Raw genomic sequence first — 21548 nt, 5'->3', positions numbered from 1 at the left:
ACCTCCCCACCCTCCGCCAACCCCCTCCCCCCCCTCCTCCCCACCCCCCCACCCTCCCTCACTGCCCCCCCCCCTCCCCCCCCCCTCTCACTCTCCCTCTCCCCCTCCCCCCCCCCCCCCCGCTCTCCCCCCCTCCCTCCCCCCTTACTCCTCTCTCTCTCTCTCTCTCTCTCTCTCTCTCTCTCTCTCTCTCTCTCTCTCTCTCTCTCTCTCTCTCTCTCTCTCTCTCTGCGGCTCTTCCTGTTTAAATTGCGAATACCACGCGTTCCTCTCGGCTTCTATTTAAATGTAATTTGTATCTTGCCCGCGCGACCATTCTCGACTCCTTTCTCCCAACCTTCCTCTCGCTTTCGGTACGCCCGTACATGACCATCCATAAATATATGTACTTAATAGCAAATGAATTTTTTAGCAACAGCAAATTTTCCTATACGGTAATATAACGCGACTAATATAATATAATTGTAATTTTTCATAAAACAGGTGAAACACTTTTTTTTCATGTCCGCAATCACAATTTTTAACGATCGAGCTTTTTGTTGCATACATTTTTATTTAATTTCTCATTCGTCTCATACGTCCCTTACCTTTCGTTACTCCTCTCTTCCTCTTCAGACCGATAATATTCCGCCACACTGCTGGAATACGATTCACGACGTGGGGCTAGGGACCGCACCAAGTTTCTTGGCGGTCCATGCGATAAATCAAACCGACTATGATAACTTCTGGAATAATGGCTCGCGAGATAACGATACACCGGGCGGAATCGTCTCCGTCGTCTGGAATTGGCTTGGATACTTTCGCGCCTCGTTCGCACGTTTTATGCTATCCCGCTATATCTCAAACTTGTGATTTAGACGGTAATAATAATTGCATCTTCCACCGTTAATTACAAATTCTAGTTTAAATTATCGCATTCTTCATGAAGTGGTAGACTTGAAGTGTTTTATAAAACTAACAAGAATATTCTTCATGTCGCCAGCAGTAATTAACAACTTGAGTGTTTTCATTGACCATATCTGGCATTTTTAATAAGACAGAAAATTTATTGCGAAAAATATTACCTCAGCCAGGGTTTGAACCTGGACCTCCCTTCTCTCTAGGCGGGCGTCTCACCAATTCGACCACTGAGGCGTGTAGTGGTAATATTGTACTTTTCGCAAAAAATTTTCTGTATTATTAAAAATGCCAGATGTCGTCAATAAAAACACTCAAGTTATTTTACAAAAGTTACAACATTCTAGATTTTGGACGAGTCTTACTTTTTTTTTATTCGCTTTATTACGACTTTTTGTAACTGTGCAGAATTTTTTAACTGGCCTTTCCTCTTCAAGAAAGCTGTAGTATTTCTACGTAATAATTATATACGTATAAAAAATGAATACATTACGTGTATAAGGAAATAATATACAAATGTAAATTCTTTCGCAATCTCTATCGAGCAGTTCTCATAGTTTTATAACTCTTTTGTAAAATAATGAGACTGAATGAAAAGATAGATGACGAGATTACAGTATTTGTAATCGAGAGAGAGCACACACGCTGATCTATTATTCGCCCCAGCGAACGAAGGTGCGACATGAATATTTCGAGTTATCAGATCGAATTAACTGGGGCCCACTAGGCTGTCACAAACGCGCATAATAGAGACGTCAGCCACTACGATTGTCTCCCTCTCTCTCTCTCTCTCTCTCTCTCGCTCTCTCTCTCTTTCTATCGCGCGCAGTTTTTTTCGTCGTCTCCGATCCTGATCCTAGCCGAATTTCCCACGCGAACTGGGGTGGTGACTCTTTGTACGAGAACGCGCTATTGCAGAGGGTTGCAGAATTTATACTAGAGATCCCCGGTATCGGCGCGTGGCGCGCCTGTTACCGCACTTTTTCGGATCTCCGAATTGGTCACGATCGTAATTGCGAATAATCGCCGAGAAATCGCGTGCCTTTCTTTCCTGCGACAGCCCAGCGCCGTGCACCGGCGATTGTCGCGGGGCCGATTTCAAAAGAGAAGAGAGAAATATATTATTTTCGCGATCCCCATGTGTTTTATTTTAGTACTCATTACAATTTATTGACTTACGATTGTTACGGGAATTTTACTAAAAAAATTGACTACACATACTATTTATTAGCTTGTTTAATATAAAAATCCTCAACATTCGTAAATCAAAGGCTACAGATAATTTATACAGTGTAAAAAGCACTGCATTTTTTAATACAAAAGTCCTCGACAAAATTGATAATCGATAATAAAATTGCTGAAAAATATCCCACATTCTTTCGGTCAGGATCGTTGGTATCTGCGAAGAATAGTTAAATTGTAATACGAAATCTTGTTCAAAATCGTGGCCACAGAGGGAAGAGTATACGTATACAAAATTTCGATAGAGGAAGCACGGAACCCGTGATTTCGATGCTCGCATCCACCGAACGCGTCCCTCGATCTACGTGCGACCAAGAGGGGTGACTTAATGACGGGTTATGGCATTTTGCTCACTTTCGACTCGCGCATACGTTATACGCGCGCGCAAAATGTCGCCAGCACGTGCCGATGTCGTCGCACCCCCGCAGCAGCCTCCGTTTCAAATATCAAACACGCGCGCAGGAAGCGCAGAGATATAATGCGCGAATAATGTGTAAGCCCCGATTAACGCGCCGTATCAATGGAGACTATAGATTTTCACAGTACCCATCTCCGTCCACATTCACGTTCAAAGCCGATTATAGCGGATTTAATTCATCGCGATACTCTTCGCTTTAAAATCTCATTGTGTCAGCATTCAAGAATACAAGCGGCAAATATAATTAGTTTGTACAAGCGTGACGTTTGAAAATTTATTAACGACATTTAAAAGATTACGATACCACCGATGCGCTCGAAGAATCGTAAAACCCCCATCGCGTTTTATATCTCTTGTCACAGGAAACGACATTTTCTGTTCTCGGATATGCAGGGTGTACTGAAACCACCGGATATCCTTTCAGTCATAAATTCTTTGGAAAAGTTCAAGACGAAAATTCTAACGCAAAAATGTCGAGGCTATAATGGTTTTTAAGTAAGCGATTATATTTCACAAATAATATGGCCTGACATTTCGCGCGTTCAGATAACGTAACAAGTGATAAAAGTGTTTCTATGAATATTCTGATATTAATCGACCACTACGACAGCTGCAACACTTCGAAGTTACATGTTGCAAATTTTTACTCGAATTAAATAAAAAGGGCGACATTCACAGGAACACTTTTATCACTTGTCATGTCGCGCGAAATCTCAGGCCTGTCATTTGTGAAATATAATTGCTTATTGTGTAAAAACTATTGTGGCCTCGACATTTTCGTATGAGAATTATCGTCTTGAAATTTTCTAAAGAATCTGTGACCAAAAGGATCTCCGGTGGTTTTAGTACACCCCGTATAACAACACGCAGAGTGGGAGATAAATTTAAGAAATTGACGTTTCCCCTTCTCTTTGTTTCGTCGTTCAATTTATTAGTCTCTTTATTGTCGTCATTTAATTTTCAACGCGAGAAGAGTTTCTATGAAATTATTACAGTTGATTATTTCTCGCGTTCTTCGTGTTTTCTGAAAAGAAAAGGGTTGCACCCCTTGGACGTATTTAGGATGAACGCGCCCGCGGCTGCATTTATGTCTCCTCCGAAGCGTACTCCTTGACTTTTGAATAAGTTTTATGAAGTGCTGCTGATTACGCGTGTCGAATCGCTCGGCCATTATTTCCAGGATGTTTTCGCGATAATAAAGCCGTGCTGCTGTACGTGGCGGGGCTCGTTCGGGCCCCCAGGATAACGGAAGTAGTCTGAATGGAGAGAGGAAAAGAGAAAGTCGTGGCGCCCTTCGTGTTCTTCCGCTCTCTTCACGGTTAACACCCTCGACTCATACATACATATGAACGAGCCCGGGCAGGAAATACGCGACTACCGCGAATAAGCACTCGTAAAAATTGCAGCCGCGTTTCTCCGTTTGTGCACACGGTCCCTATGCGTTGAAAGATAACGCACGCGCTATTATGTACGTTCCGCGCCTTAACGTCGCCGTGATATCGCGACGCGACGATTAAAAAAATGCTACGCGGTTCCGACGAAATTAGATCTCGCGCATCGCCACCGAGACATAAGTAGCTCTGAGCAAATAAATTTTAATGAGAGGCACACACCCGGACGCGCGTCCACAGAACGAGTTCGGGCTTTTTTCCAGGCGAAAAAGGGCGAACTCAAAAATTGGAGGGAAAAAAAGGAAGAGCGAAATTTGTTTGCCGAAAAGATATTACTCATAAATGTAGAAGAGATGCTTATAAACAATTTATTATATTTATAAATATACATTATATTCCTTATAACTGGCAAAAAGTTTATTATAAAGTTCACTACGTTTCGACCATCCGGATTGTGGTCCTTGTCAAATTACAATTACTCTAAATACGATTATTAATACGATATTAATCAATTTGCTGGCGACGAATATTTTTGAATTATTATATAAATTATCTTTCTTATATTTATAAGGTTATACTCCACATATAAATCATAAATTAATTCATTTTATCTCCAGAAAGAGCCGCGAGTGTCGTAAAAGGGATATTAATTGCTATAATTTGCGATTTGTTTCGCAAACAGTTTTTACGCCGCGGTTTCCTGGAAATACTCTGCTGATTTTTGCATACGAAAAAGATTTCCCATCGGACAGCTATCGCGAAGATGTCACGTGAGAGCAATATTATGACGTCTCTATCCAGCACCCTTTTTAAGAGATCGACCACCCTCGAGCTCTTCACGCTTCATGCTAATTTCATCGATCCGGCGCCGGCTTCTTCCTCTTGCGCCGCTTTTCCAGCCCCCGTCGCGTGTCCGCCTTTGTGCGGGCCGTACACGGATGAAGGATAATATCTACGTTCCTTTTATGCTATTCGCGTATCACATCGCGCGACGCTGTATCCGTGCAAAAATGTGTCGGGAATCCCATTGTCGACGATGAGCCAATAAAACGCCACGAGTCCTCGCCTCGCGTGTCTTTCATTATCCGTCCGATCTTTTTCAAGGATGCCTAGCGCTTAAAGCAACACTGAATTAATTTCGACCGATATTAACATCCAGAAAAGTGCGCTTGTTTCCCATTTTCATATTTTGAGGCACCAACATCCGAGTTCGAAGTTAAATCGAGAGCAGTCTCTCCACTCGTATCTTTGAAACGTTTTATAGAAGCCAGCTCGAAAGGCAAACAATCTGTCGTTAAAATTTAATGCAGAAGTGGAGTAGCCTATATACATATGTCTAGAAGAACGTTCCACTTTCGTGACCGAGGAGGAAATATCGCGGTACATGGAAGTGCCTCGCAGTTTCGCAAAGCGCCTGCTTGGCTCGCCACAAAAGCGGGCTCATTGTGGTGTCGATTTCCACGGCACAACGATCTCTACGAATAATGACGGGGGTGACACACGTCGTAAATATATCACAACGACTGAGAAGCAGCCAGTACGACATTTGCGGTTTGACGTCAATCAAAAAACGGTCAAACAGCCCGGACACTCGATGTCACGCGAGGCGCCGATTGTCCCTTGACGGGCAGCCGTCGCTCGTTGGGTTTCTGGCTTTGTCGCCAAGTGCTTCTTTGTGCGCGACAACGACTTTTTTCATTGTGAATCGGTTTTGACATCGGCCAACTTCACAGACGCGGCTTAGAATCATCGAGGAACCGGCTTGCCTGAAGATTGCGTGGATTTCCGCGCTCCGATAAGCACGTGATACAACAAGTACAATTTGATACCAAGAATCTTAATATCATCGAGACAAAAAATAACGGGGCAAAATCGAGACATTATGTCTTCTATTTTACGTAGATATTCCTCACGTATTATCAACACTTGATCGTGAATCTTTGATCACACTTTTCGCCAATTCAAATGCTTTCCACAGTTTCGGTTTAAAAGAAGCGTCGTGAAGTTCGTACTACTTTTCATTGCGTTTGTGAAAGAATCAACCACGCAATAATGCATTTCTTTAAAGTTAGAAGTTTACAATCAAATGAAGTGTTTTCGATCCCGACTCGTCATGCACCGACCGTCTATTCGAACCCCCCTGCTACGTTACGGAGGTTGTTAATTTGCTGACGGAAGACATTTGAATCTTCGGAGATACGTGAAGGCAGGATGTTTCGGACATCGGTGGATGTTGGCGACAAGACGAGGGGTGAGTGCCGGTGACGTCTCTTTCGCGTCAGCGGCGGAGAGACACGACGAGATCGTGCGGTTGTGGTGGTGATGGTGGCCGTCGTGGCCGTCGTGGGCGCTGAGGGGGATGACGCTCCGCTCCGGTGGTGGGTCCGAGATGTCAGCTCGTTTCAACGCCGTGGTACCCTGACATCGGGTCTAACAAACCCCGGGGAACGAATATCTCCTATGACCGATCCGGCATTCTGTCGCTGGTACCGCCGTCGTCCGGTTTATTTCTCGCGTGTCTCGTCCCGCCTTTTGATCCGGGGCGTGCAATAAAACGTAATCAAGATGCGGGACAGATAATCATCAGGAATTATCTACCGGGTGTTTCGGGACCGTTTACCCCTCTTTCCAGTCGGTCCAATAACAGATTTGCCGGCTGATAGATTGCATTAGGAACTTTGCGACACTTCGCGGAAGAGGGTCGGAATTTTGTCGATTACATCTGAAGATAAAGTGTTAAGTTCATAGAAGAAGTGACTAATTTGCAGCTCATTTAGTTTTAAGCGGGTCGCCGATCTAAGGAACTAAAAAAATTTACTCCAGATTCACAAAGAGAAATGAAGAATGACAAAAAGAATTGTTAGACGACTTTAGGCTGGCAGATGGTTTATTCATTTAAATCCGACATTTCGACCGTGCGAGTTGTGATCTTTTTCAAGGAATTCAATATTAAATATTACGTCATCGATATTAGGAATTCGATAACCTTTGCCCATAATAAATGAAGATCTGCAATTTAGTAATATACATTTGTATACACCAACTATTGAGGTAAAATCTCTAATCTTAGTAATTAGAATTTAAGTAACGATTTTTGTCTCGAAACATTTTCTCGATTGAACAGAATTAATCGTTAATTTAATCAATACCAATAAGTCCGCGGAATAATACGCAAAACGTAGCAACAGTCACGGAACAAAGTAATGTACAATAAAATATTAAGTACGGAATTTTCCATTGCGTAGGCAGGCCAACGAATTCTCAACGTTTTTTTCTTGTTTTTCACTCGGCGCGGTGACGTACGACGTTACGCGGGCCAATGTTTACCTGAAGGTCGCCGCGTTATCAGTCGCTCGCCGAACGTCGTGCCGGCAGGCAGTGGCGAGAGTCGCTCCGTGTGTGGTATTACTTTTGCGTTATCGATTTCCACGACTCGATCGCGACGAATGTAGAGATAAAACGCTATCGATTTGTACACCTCTATCAGTAACAAGTAACGTTCCTCGATTAATTATTATGTTTCTACTTGTAATGAGAAACGAATCGCATGTTGAGGCGACGGCTCTTTATCAACGTATAGATATTTCACGAGACTAACTCATCTAAAATATGAATGTAAACCGCGGTACTTTGTCGCGGTTACATCTCGTTTACGCACCGCGCTTTTAATTATCTATCGATTTCGTGTAATCCGGTCTATTTTCGGGAAAAGAAAGAAATTTGTGCGATTTCGGCGTTCGCGCTGTAATTCGCTCTGTCGTTCTTCAACATTTCGTGCGTTTTGCGGTATCTCACATCGCGTACGGGAGTGCTCGAAATTTCGCGCGATCGGTAATTTTCGCGAGTGAGTGTTGTGTAAGTGCCACAAGGAAATCTGAGAGGAGGAGGAGGCCCAGGGGGCATCGGGCAACAACGGAGAAATCGGTGAGGTGAGTGTCTTACATTTTTCTGTTATTTGCTACTTGTGCAAAATAAAGTATCTGTTCTGTGTTTTTATTTTATTTATTCAAATGGTTCGGACGAGGATTCGAATAAGTGTTAGAGACAAAACCATTCGTATAAATTTTGTGAGATTATATTTAAAAGGAAGACTTTTTCAGTATTCTATATAATTATTATAATAAATACCTGTTTTTTAAATATAAAATATAAAGTATATTAATACAATCATTTCAATTTTACATAATTAGTCTATAATAATCATGTACATATTTGTATTTTTACAGTTTAATATATGCAGTTGACGATGTACCACTCTGTTGTTGCAAATCGTATCAGTGAATGACAAAGTACTTTTTATTTTAAATTGACGTTGCGCATACAATTACTTCTTTGCATGTATACAAGTTCTTACAAATACACAATGCTTGACTACAAACTGCGCGCGCGAAGCGCGCGTTTTGTCATTTCTAGTTCAATAAAAAATATTGCGTATGACAAATGTTCTACTGTGGTCGTCACATCGGATGGACGTGCCTTCTAACATAGTTCTCCAAGTGATGCCCAGAGATGGATGTCAAACGTCCTGTGTTTTTTAGTTTAATATCGATGACGTAATATTTATTATTAAATTCCTTGAAAAAGACCACAACCCGCCTGGTCGAAACGTCGGATTTAAATGAATAAACGATCTGCCAGCCTAAAGTCGTCTAGCAATTATTTTTATCGTTAATTAACTACTGGCGATTCACATTCTTTCGTTGTTAGAAATGAAGAATGATTATTCTTGAAGTTGAAGAATGCTCTGTAACGATATCTGTCATGCTTACATATTATGTTACGAATACTGCTCCCAGGGATGAAATTGCCGCGTTTGTCCATCAGTGTCCTATAGGTGTTGCAGGAACCTTCGTGAGCACATTAATTCTCGATACTCTTAACGACGGGTCGGGATTGAAAAATTCGTCGTTTTTACTACGCCCTTAATACGGCGTCGCCTACCGCGACGTGCGTGGCATATAAATACAAGAGTGCAGTAGAAGTAAAATCGTGGAAAAAGTTCGCGTACGTTATTCTGATTGTCGTGTACGATTTACTTTAAAATATCTATTATATTAGGTATATCATTTAAAATTGAATGCGTGACGAACTTACACTGCTTCGTGTTACCAAGTAAAATTTAATTAAACTAGACATACGAAATTACAAAGATCAGAAAGATTTTAGGACATGGAATAGTGTAAAAATAATTTAAAATTACTATAAAAATGTCATACTTGTAATATCGATCCAAATAACTGCCGTATTTTCATATAAATAAGTTTCACCGAAGATTTACCTCGAAGTGAAATTTATCAGCATAATCTTTTCAATCTTAAAAAAATACTACAACAGCGGAATAACAAGAGCGCCTTGGGAGGATTTGCGTAATTATGTGTAATAATTTTGAATATCGTTAGCATGGAAAGGCTCAGAAAAGGGCCAAAAGAATTTCGATTGATTTCTCTCTTCTCGACAAAGTCGGAATCACCAAGGGCTCCAAATAATCGCTTAGATGATCGCTTTTACGCGAGAAACAGAAGTTTATGATACAAGCCAATATACAAGCTCCGTTCTACGATAATTGTTGCAACTTACTTGCGCCCGTCTTGCGGCATCGGCGACGTGGACTGCACGTCCCTGTCCGACCGCGTGGCTGTTCTGCAAAAGAAAGCGACCGATTTGATATTCGTTCCGAATATTAATATCTAACGTATGGTACTGAGATCAGTATTCATTCTCGAGTAACAATATTCATAATTCTTACTTTAACTCCACATACCATTGTGGAAAGTATTACATGTGAATGTAAGAGCCACACTCTAATAATAAGTGTTTGAAATTTTAAACACTTATTATTTAGAGTGTGTAAGGGAATAAATTGCGAAACTATCGGCAGCAGGAGAACGTGCCGCTTTAGTTTCGTGAGAATTCTTTTACGGCTCCGTCGGGATTTATACGAGCTGTAAGTGACAGAAGCGACGAACGCAGCCCGCGGAAGAAGACAAATAAAAGATACGAAAATAAAAAGATCGACCCTGTCTTTAGGAGATCGTAAATTCTTCGCGCCCGTAGATATTTCATCGCGCTCGCATTCGCGTATACACGCGCAAGATAGATCATTCGGTATGATGTAGCGAAGAAAAAGCTCGACTTTTAGCGTTGCTTTTATTTTACGCGAAAGGACGATTGAATAAAAATTTTTACAAATGAACAGGAATCGAATAAGGAATCTGTGACGGAGAGACGCCTCTCGAAAATAATGTTCGCAAATCTTCAGCTTTCTACTGCGAGTGGGAAAGTTCGAAAAGGCAGCGTAACTTGAAATATAATTGTTAGAAAAATACGTGCAAATGTCTTTTAAAAATACTAGAAAAAAAAATTGAAGAAAGCAGAAAGAAATAAGTATACGGAGAGAATTTTCTCTTAAAATTTATCCTGAAAATCATGTAATCGTGAGACAACATGACATTACGAAGAATTTTATGAAAGTTCTTTGAAATTTTACTATATTTTTTACTAGTAATCATACTTAATATACATTTCACTAGTACAATGTATGGTCAAATTTAAAAAGACCCCTAAAATTCTTCAAAATACCATGTTGTCCCACGATTACATGATTTTCACGGTAAAGTTAAAAAGAAAATTCTCTCCCCGTGTAGATAACGTATGAAATTTTTATATTAACTTTTTATGAGATTATATTAATTTCTTGAAGAATTAAAACACAAATACTACATGTAGAATCACGTGCAACTTGCCCATCCGTAGGTCTGTTGAAACCTTTTACCTTCAAGCATAAAGACTTATTGTCACCAGTAAACAATTAACCAATGTAGGACAATCAACAAACGGCACAACTAGCAAATTAAAATTAGAGAAATGTATTGCGAAAAATATTACCTCAGCCAGAGTTTGAAACTGGACCTCCGTACACTCTAGGCGGGCGTCTCACCAATTCGACCACCGAGGCATGTACTTTTACCTTCGTATCGCGGTGGTGGCGCGAACGCGATACATTGTGACGTTATCAGTATTGCGGCGCCCACTTAAGAGTTGAGAGCGATCGCGAATTTCGGTACGCGGATGCGTGCGTAGCGAGCGTTAACCCGCACCGCGAACACGCGAGTGCTTACGTACTTACGTCGGCAGAAGCCAAGTCCCCTTGGAGTGGCGCGGAGACGGATATAATTGAAGGCGGAGGTAATTAACTCCCTCGTGCAATGCGCCGCGCCGGCAGCCGCTCACCGCATCGTTTTAATTACCGCTCTCGTCGCATTTCATCGGGCAGAAGCGCCTTCCCGCTTTGCTCCCTCCTTCCCGGAGGATCTTCATCATTCTCCGCACACTTCGTGTTTATAATAAATCCGATACTATCGGGAAGAGGAGAGAGAGAGGAGAGAGAGAGAGAGAGAGAGAGAGAGAGAGAGAGAGAACTGCTCGGATTCTCCAAAGGTGTTCCATAAAAAAAATCTTCTTTTCTTTACTGTCTAAAATTTTCAGGTGAAAGAGAGGAAAAGATTGCGTAAACTCAAATTAAACGTAAAAGTGCGATGAGAGAGTTGCGTTAGGTGCAAGCAAACGGCTAAACTTGATTTCGCGCTTGTTCCCGACTAAGCCTTTAATAGTTTTAATTTGAACTTCGTATAAATCTGCACGATTTGCACGGTGGTTGTCGCTAATAACGATAGGATTCAATTTCTTCATATTCGTCGGTAAACGTGTAATAATAAAAAAAAGAAGCGTGCACTCGTGCGCGCTTTTGCCGCGAAATGTAGCGAAAACGCAAGATGTATCGCAGATCGAAGGGCCAAACGCGCAGAGTTCACTTGATTACACACAATTAGCTTGTTTTATACATCGGCAAATGCGCGTTTGGATTGCAGGTGTCCTCGATCAACAGGGTACTGAGGAATCTGGCCGCGCAGAAAGAGCAGAGGCAGCAGCATCAACAGCAGCAACAAGGGGTGGGCGCCGTGGGGGTTGGCGTCGGTGCCGGCAGTCCGGCGGAGAGCGTTTACGATAAACTCAGGCTACTAAACGGACAGACCACCGGCTGGCCGCGACCCAATCCCTGGTAAAACTAACGCTCATCGACAGATAAATTACAGACTCGTTAAAACCGCATTATGCAAAACACGTGGCCTTTAATCGATGACGAGGATCGCTTTCCAATTTGTTCCCGGGTTTTCGTTTGTTAAGAAACTCTTAACTTCAAGCGAGACCATTGATTACGTAACGAATACGCGGGATAAAATTCCAGGACTAACTTGTGTAATGAAGTGGAATATAAATTTACGACGTTTCCTTCTGTCTGAATTTTTGAACAGATTATACAAGTCTTTGTCTCTTTTAAGATAATTTTCTTAATAGAATCTTATTTGTAAGCACGAGCGTGCATTTGCTAAGAGCGGTCGTTGTCTTACAATTAGGTATCCGTCGAGCGCGGGAAGTCCGTTTTCGTCGATACAATCTAGTTTGAGTCCGAGCCATTGTTCGTCCCTGCCACCGGATCCGGCGGATATATTGCACGCGAAGAAAGGTAAGTCCACATCTGAATAATTATTATGACACGCCTTCCGGCGCAGAATTTCCTCACGCTCGATCTTCCGATAACGCGGCTACCACGAAGAAGCGAGACTCGGGAATGTCCGATCGAGTTATACAGTTTGCTAGAGACGTCCCCGTACTTTTTGGCCGCGCGAAGGGCCTTGCACGACGAAAGCCTTCGACAATTGTTGGCGCACGATGTTCCGGCATGCTTTCTGTACTAAAGCGCTAGCGTGAAACGCAAATACGTGTGCGGGATGAGTGGCCACAGGCGGCAGGCGGGAGAGGTGCGTTTTAATTAATTAATCTGTCGGGCCAAACGATACTAATATCAATGTAATTCCGTCGGTGGGTCCCGCGGTTCGCCGCACGCGTGTGTGCAACGCTTTTCCGGTAATAATTTTCCGGTAACGTTTAAGCGCGGCCTTCGAAGCGTGGAGGAACAGAGAAATGCGAAACAAAACGGAACGAACGAGAACGAGAGAGCGAGCGAGCGAGAGAGGCAGAGAGAGAGAGAGAGAGAGAGAGAGAGAGAGCTCGGGGATGGCGGGGGGTTGCGCAGAAACATGGTTGCAGTCGACCGACCAACCCACGCGAAACTACTCCGCCACCGACGGCGTATTCCACCCCCTCGCCCCCCTTCCTCCCTGCTTACCCCCGGCGCGCGTTCTCTTTGGCGGCACATCAAACGCATGCGATTTCTTTCCCCCGCATTTTCCCGCCATTGCCACCGCTACAGCCCCGTGACGCAGGGTGCGTCAGGAGCAGCGAAGAACAGTCTCTCCCCGATCTTTTTTTTTTATTTTATTTATCGCGACGCTTGCCCCGTTGATCTTACCGATCGCGAGGAAAGACTCGCTCGCCCGCTCGCTTGTGTATATAATTCGGTGAGATGCGAGACAGCTTGCAATTATTTCATCAAGCGACACGCGATTGGAAAAGGGTCTCCGCCAACGTCCAAGTATTTTTCATAAGATGCGATTATACAATTGTGTGTGTGTTTTTTTTTAAGTAAAGTTCTTTCAACCGAGTTTAAACGATTGGCATCAATAGACAAGTCCAACTCATGTAAAGAGCCAGTGATAATAACAAAGGACATTTACATCTCGAATTGCATATTAATCGGCCTCTCGTAACACGGAAGTAGCAAAAGATAATTGTAGCATTTGCGGCTGTACACCTTGTAAATCAATAATAGATCGCACACACGAGCCACCAACAGGTTTTAGGTACCATTAATTATTTACGCGCTACGTGCTACACGTGAACTATATAAAACTGATTGCAACTGCATTAGGCACACACATGCACGCAGTATAATCGGGAATAGCCTTTTACTATCCGCCAACGGTATTAATAACGTTAATCCCGCGTAAAAATAACGCATATTATCGCGAGCGCAAGATCCTTGCGGTGCAAAACACAATTCCGTATTATTTCGCGGTAGGTACGGCATATTATTCCATATTCCGATCGTATAGAGGAAGATAGGAAGGGGGTACGCAATCAAATATGGTAACTGTTGCGAGCATTCAACCGCATGCGGGCCCCGGGGGCCGGATTATCGATGCGTTGCTGCGGGGGGTAGCACCGTTTATAGGATAACCCGTGTCAGGAGGGTTGTTTCTCCCCCTCGCCCCCTCGCGCCGCCGTCTCTCTTCGTCTTCCCGCCGACGTCTCGTCCTTCCCGCCTCTCGCTCACTCTCTCCTCGGGAGATCTGTCTCGCCCGCGTGTATCCTCCCTAAGTATCTCGACTGTTGTCGATGTATCGGTCGAAACGGAAGACCCAACGACGCCCCCGGCCAATCACGCGGCAGCCATCCCCCCGTACCTCGGGGAAAGCAAAGCGAAAGCAGATTACGGCGCAATCATCGCGCGAGCTGCAGGCGCCGCGCCGCTCGTTCCGCCTCGTCCTCCCGGCGAGGGGGGCGAGATTTTTCGATCGGGCCTGCTTCGTACCGCGCGTCTTAATCCTAGAAAGCCGCACACGGACTCGGACGAACCTTCGGAATTTCTACCTTGAAATTTTCACGCGATGTTAAGGCTATCGGGGGGTTTTTTTTTTTCCTTGAACCATGTACACTTATGTAGTGGAGCACGACCCATGCATTAACTATGGATCGATTTTTCTATAGCGATTGCTATTTTTTTCAAGACGATAAATAGATTCTAAATAGATTCTGGCGTATTAATAAATGCAACGAGGGAAAAACGCATAGAAGGGATGATTTTTTGTATCGACAGCGTCGAGAATGGAAGTTCTTGATACAACCTTCGCTTTTTTTTAACTAGAGAGATCATTTTAATGAATTAGCTACAACGCATATTAAAGCTAACCCTTCGTCGTTGCATCGTTCCAAGTATTCTCCTACGTACATGCGCTCTTCAAAGGGAGTTATTTAAGTCTTCAGCGGTTCTCCCGATAATGTCGATACTTTTATAACGCCAGCGGGAGAAGAACGCACTTTCTTCGCACTTTCTACAAAGAGTTGACGTTAAAAGACCCAGCCAGCAAGGGCGCAGACGGTACTTTTTAATTTTTTATATTTTCGCCGAAGAGAGCGCCGTTGCTACTTTCATTTCCTTTCCAGCGAGAAAGATATGGAAAATAAATCAACAGAACAAATTTCCCTTGAAACAATTATAATAGTCTGAGAAAAACAGCTGTAGTCGCCTTGAAAATAAGGTAATTCTGTCGCTCCTGCAAACTCTTTTTCAACGTCACTTAATTGCACAAGCAATTATACAGAATAATATGTTACAACGTATAATTACAGTGTATTTTGTTTTTACTTGTGCAATTTATTTGCACAAGTTTTCCGAAAGTCTTGAGAAATATCTTTAATCAAAGACTGACTTCTAAAAATTTAATTAGGATAGTCGACAAATAAGGACTATCTATCCTAAGGCGAAGTTTTAAATTTTCGCTGTTAGATTTTTGAAAAACGCGACTCTTCGCTTTTACCAAGAACGTCTACAATCTTCATACAAGGGTGTTTCATTTCCATAATGGATCGCGTCGTGTCTCCCACATTTTCAATAATATCGAGCGATCGGAACGTGGGAGATCGGTGCGCTGTTAATCCTCGGGACATTGTTCAAGAAACATACCCCCGAAATACAGTCAGTGTAGCTCAGATATCATCGCGCACAGTCCCCGTCGTGTTGTCTGGTGAGTCTGGTTCACAATGCATCCCGGGGTCGCATTGTACCGCGTTGCGCGAGACCAGACGACGTAGAGGCATGCAGAAGAATTTTCACCAGAGGGTGGCAAGGCGGGAACAAGCAGACGGGGAGGAGTGGGATAAAGGGAAGAAAGGGAGAAGACAGAGGGCCGGCGAGATAAAGCGAGAGAAGAGATAAGAGAGCGCGCGGAAAGGGTCTCCATCGTGATTGAGGCGAAAGGGGTTCGGGTCGTTGCATCCTTATTTTTTTCACCTCCAAACCCCGCTTGGGCGTCACTGCGGGAGAAACGCGGGATCTCGAATACCTTTCCGTGATTTCAATATCGCTGGTACGCGTACTATATACGCAACAACGTGAATGCATTATTGGCAATATCGACGATGAGAGGACCAGCGATCGCCGGCATATTATTTTTGCCAATAAAATGTCCCGTATTACACGAAGACTGCGTGCTAAATTCTTTTGACGCAACGGAATCGCATTAAGAAAATTCCAACTGCCGATTTTATCATAGTCAATGATTTTTTTTTCTCTCGCCATTCTTCAATCCTCGCCCGAGCCTTGATCCTGAAATACACCTCTAGCCACGCCGGTCTCGTCCTGGTCCCGGTCCCAGTCTCTAAAATGCGAAGAGTCAGTCGTAAGATTAAAGGTGGAATCCAGATGCGAGGACGATTGGTTCTGGATTTAATGGCATCTCACGCATTTAATCTCTCCAAGTCGCGAAAGGGTTAACGCGCTTTTATCACTAGCCTCCCCGCTGTACTTGGTACAGTGCGAGTCTCCCTCGCGAGTCTCCTCTTCTCTTTTCTGTTCATCGAAGGCGCGCGCGTATTCAGCCTCCCGCGGCATATTCGCCGATCTCCGCTCGAGATACAGAAGGTAAAACAATATAATAGCTGCCTGCTGCGCCCGGGTACCACGGGATCGAGGGCGCACTGGAGGCATTATTGTCGACCTTCTTTATCTCGCGAGCTCGACTTTCGCTCTCCATCAGTCATCCCTTTCGCTCCTCCTCTCTCCTTTGGTCTCCCGTGTTTTTTCTTTGTCGATCGACCAAATTTTCTCCCGGGTTAGATACGCACCACCGCAAAACGATGCGACGGCTTTTACCACCCACCAGCACAATGCGATCTGTCGTTGCCTCCGTTCTTTAAACCTAATACACGAGGAAGAAGAAGAAGAAGAAGAAGAAGTGAAAATCTTGAAATGAGATTATATTGCGTTAAAACAAGAAAAACTTACTTGAGTGAAGCAATTTTACATAATCCAATCAAGAAAAATATATATAAAAATATATGCTTAAATATATTATTAAGACTAATCTTCTTGAATACGAAGGAAACAATATTGGATAGAAGACAACACCTTTTCAAACCAATGCGAATCTACGAACGTCATTCACGTTGAAAACCGGTGTTCGCTCCCCGAAGGAAATCTTTAGAGTAGATAACGCGTCGACAGAGGGAGATTCCACGCGCGTTGTAAAAGTTGCATTTAGCACCACGTGCTTTCGCGTACCTCATCTTCTCCGCGCAAGTCGACCGCGGACCGATTTCTTCCCGTTTCCGGCTGCCCCCGCGGTCTCGATCGGAAAAACCCCCAGACGCCCCCGCCGTCGCATTTTTACGATTCGCGTTTGAAATTCGATAGACCAAGATTTCCCGGCATTGCACGACCCGGATATATCGCGCGAGACGTCGCAGATGCACACGTTGCTCCGTTCTATTTCAGAATTCCAGTGCTCGATACCACACCCTCGCATCCGACGCACGCATTACGTGGATAACGTATAAACAAGAATATTTACGAGGCTCCATCTCTCTCTCTCTCTCTCTTTCTCTCTGTATCGCGATGGTGATCTGTGTGCACATTGGTGTAGCAATAGAGGAGGGCGAGGGAGAGAGAGAAATCGCACGAGAGAGAAACTCTATGCATTGGATTCGCAGGTCAGTGGGTTGTCGCGTCGCGTCCGCATCGCCTCGCCTCGCTACGCGTCACTCGAGCCCCGGTGTCACCGCGGCTCGATTTATCGCGTCCGTCAATCTACGAAGGCTGACCTCTCGTCGAGTCTCGGGTTACCTACCTACCTACCTACCCACCTACCTACCTACCTACCTATCCATCCGCCTATCTATCCGCCGCGTCGCAACGCACCGCGCTCTCCCCTTTTGTCTTCCGCTTTACTTCCTCGCGAGCGAGTTATGCGCGACGCACGGCTCGATAACAGCCGAGATGGCCAGCCCTTACGCATTACGCTGGAAACCGCGTGTCCTGGCTGCCTTCTCGCTACAGAGACCCCGCTACGTCCTTCACGAATTTACAGTTCACCCCCCTCGAGTCGCAACGATTTTTTTTATATAGAAATCGCTTCAAGTTGCCTTTGTAATAGATAACAATAATCAAGCCTTGTAGTTGACATTAACCGGCCAGTGTTTTAATACGGAAAATTTATTGCGAAAAATATTACCTCAGCCGGGGTTTGAACCTGGACCTCCCTTCTCTCTAGGCGGGCGTCTCACCAAAAACATGCCTCACCACTGAGGAATGTTTTTATAGTATTTTTTTAAATAGTATTTATTCTTTAAATTTGGCTCGTTGAAACTTGTGGAATTTATTACTTACGTATTATTGCAAATGCACGGATAAGATTTTAGCATCTTCAACTTGTAGAAAATTGTAAGGTAAAATATCCTTTCGCGCCAGCTCGCCATCCGTCTTGTTACAACTTGATTATACAATCGTAGTTTTCGCGGAGCGTATTCCAATCGCAACGCGTGCGCGGGGAAAAAGCTGAATTAAATAACGTAAGCTTCGATCCTTCGATCGGACACAATTAATTACACTTTCCGATCGGTGTTTTTCGTCCGATCTTAATTTACGCGAATCTTTATTTATACGGTATTGTGTAATACACAGTAAGTTGCCAGGAATGAATTTGCTTAAACGACGGAATGAACCATAAATTAACGCGGCGTGACGTTTAGATTCCGCTGACTAAAGGTGTGTCGATTAATAATGTACAGCGGCTCTCTATCTCTATTTCTCTCCCCTTCTCGCTCCGCGCCCCCCCCCCCCTCTCTCGCTCTCGCTCTTTCTTTCTCTCTCTCTCTCCCTCGTGCTGGTTGTGCAAATTCCTGTTGAGATTTGCGTATCGAAAACAATACGCCGATCCTCTCTCTTCTATCGCGTTCGAGATAGTATTCGGAGGTAATCCCCGGGGATCGAATCGTCATAATCCCCTTTGTGCCCGATATTTCACTGTGCAAAATCGCCGGCGCGATATCAACTTCACCGCATTCGTGACGATACCGGGAAATTTAGGCTATCGGCTCATGTCGGGCCGAAATCGCGCGAAATTTTGCGGCAAAGCGCGATTTTAGGAGAGAAAAAGGGAAATAAACTCGTCGCGCGTGTGAACGCCGTGTTTTTTATTTTTCGTGCGCGCAACGGAAGGATTAACTTCCCGATGCATCGCGAATTTCTGGCTTACGTGGGAAAATGCGTAAACACTGTAGGGATTTTGCCAGACGAAATTGCTGGCTAAGTCACATACAGAGTGTGCGAGAATAGTCGTTTGATAAACAACGAGCCTCCTCTTACCGAAGACGGAGATATTTTCTCTTCAATCTTACTTTCACCCGTTTAATCGTATACGTACGTGTATTATTTCCTGCCATAATTTCCAAAGTTTCAAACGTCTTCGTTAAATAAATGTACGATGAAAATTCTTTTAAACCCAAATCCACTGACAGGAAAATATATTTGCACAAATACTTCATTTCTCAAATTGAGGCAAGCGAGAGACTTCTGTTGACATCCGAGAGTTCGGTCACTGAAAAATTACTTTAGCGTCCGATTCATTGGCAAAATTGCTTCGTTTGTCGAGCTGCGCCTATTAGCGTACACCCCGTATATCGTATACTAACCACACGTATCAAGGGAGAGGTAGAGAAAGCGAGGAAAAGGGCAATTGAGGGCGGGGAAGAGGGTGTCTTCTCCCCCTTCGGTTTTGTAATTCCTGCGTATGCTGCGCGCAAATCATTCCGCTCGGACCGTTCGCGGTCTCGCCATTACGGACTTTCGACCGCACGCGGAAACCGCGATCGAGGAGAAATTCTTTCGCGATCGAACCAGTTCGCAAAACATGTAACGGAATCTGGAGATGAAATTCCTTCGAACGTGGCGAGAGCGCGCGTTGAAACGGCCGGCGTCGCGAATTCGACGCTTCCGCTCCGATAAAAGCTTCCTGCAGCTTCGAATTCTGCGCTAAAATTTGCACAAACGTCAATCCTTTGTCGCTCGTACCGCGATTGCCTTGGCAGTTAAGACATAGTAAAAAAGTACTTGAACATTGCGAACGAAAAATATATAAAATAGAATATATGCGACATGGATGCACAAAGTGAAAAGCATATAATTCGTTTTTTTTTATGCACTTTATAAACAAATATCTGATAATTTTTTCCTTTAACAACGTAGAGCGGAACCTGACTTGGGAGAAATCGGGGAAACAAATTGAAATGTTTTTGTCTTATCTGATGTTTCCCTAAATTTTGGATATTGTCCTTTGTGTCTGAGATCGTGGCTTCTCATCCTTATTTTTCGTCCCTTGTATTTCATTCCTTATCGTTTAGCAGCGTATTCCTTAACGGAGGGTTAACGGAGGGTTAACGGGGTAAGTTCCCTCTCATTTCCTCTCTTCCTTCCTTCTTTGACTCCGCTCAACCTTGCGAGCATCTGTCAACTTGCCGTCGCCTATCGGAGGGTGGTAACGCGTGAGAGGGTGACAAAGTGGAATAAGAACGATAAGGGTGATAGTATCCGATCTATCGATTTTAGCCTTAAGGTGCCACGCTTGCGACGAGGCGACGCACCTCTTTTTATTATGGATTTTCAATGAATCGTAAGAGACTGAATAAAGAGACGCTAATTGCGGACGCGTTTTTCTCCCCCACGTGTCGCTGCGACTTCGTAGGCCTCAGCATCCGGCGGTCCGAACGGTGAAGCGATCGAGGGGCGGGAGAGGGGGGGGGGGGACGCCTGAGAGGGTGACAAAGTGTCTCAGCGACCGCGAGGAGGAGAAAGAGTGAGAGTAGGATAAAGAGAGCGAGCGGCGGTGGAAGGAGGGAGGAGGGGGCGCGTCAAGGCGGAGATCTCTTTCCTCGCACACTACTTCCTTCGACCCCTCGACGAGACACACGGGTAGGGTTGACTGATCTGCCTCGTAATGCCAATCGATATACACACTACACACCGGGAGAACCATCACCCGGTGCGACACGTCGACCGACGCTCTTTTAGGCAACGTTCACACGAGCGAGTACCCACTCGCCCCGCTTTGTCTACTCTAGAGAGGAGAAAAGTAGAGGGAAGGGCTGAACTCTCCATACGTGACGAGTGTATGAATAATGCCGAGATATGTGCGCCGTGTATAAAGGTTCTTTTACACGAGCGAAATCTTGCCGGAGCACACGCGATGAAATGGTTCATTTTAGAGACGATACGTTATGGATCAGTTAGGAGGATCCTTCAGCCATCTTTTTTACTAGTCAAATATAGTTTTTGCGCCTGTAATTCTTTTTATTAGCTTTTATGCACAAAATAATACCAGGTTAAGTTGCGGACCGCATAGCGGAATATTTTCGTACTTAAAACATTCAGTTCAGAAGTCTAATAAAAAAGATATTGATATTTGAAATTTTCAATTCGCAGTTCTAACTAAATTTTTTTAATTAGCTTTATAAAATTGCAAAATTCTTCCACACGATTAAAGTACGCATAAAGACAAAACTAGGAACAGTCATCTTTATATAAGAAAAAAACAAAGAGAAATTAAAGCTATCACTTTATAAATGATTTATATAAAGATGACTGTACA

At 43.9% G+C, this 21548-nt stretch overlaps 1 protein-coding gene across 1 annotated transcript in view; it reads left to right on the top strand.

Annotated features, from left to right (window-relative positions):
- Positions 1 to 21548, top strand: part of LOC105559379 (paired box protein Pax-6-like) — a 101467-nt gene that overhangs the window by 45713 nt on the left and 34206 nt on the right. The window contains exons 5-6 of the mRNA XM_012007615.1: positions 11817 to 12007; positions 12363 to 12472. Coding sequence (XP_011863005.1) covers positions 11817 to 12007; positions 12363 to 12472 — 301 coding nt within the window. The remainder of the gene's footprint in view (positions 1 to 11816; positions 12008 to 12362; positions 12473 to 21548) is intronic.

This window comes from Vollenhovia emeryi, unplaced genomic scaffold, assembly GCF_000949405.1.
Source record: "Vollenhovia emeryi isolate VEMERY1.0 unplaced genomic scaffold, V.emery_V1.0 DF939277.1, whole genome shotgun sequence".
Taxonomy (NCBI): Eukaryota; Metazoa; Arthropoda; class Insecta; order Hymenoptera; family Formicidae; genus Vollenhovia; species Vollenhovia emeryi.
This window is presented reverse-complemented; position numbering and strand designations above follow the sequence as displayed.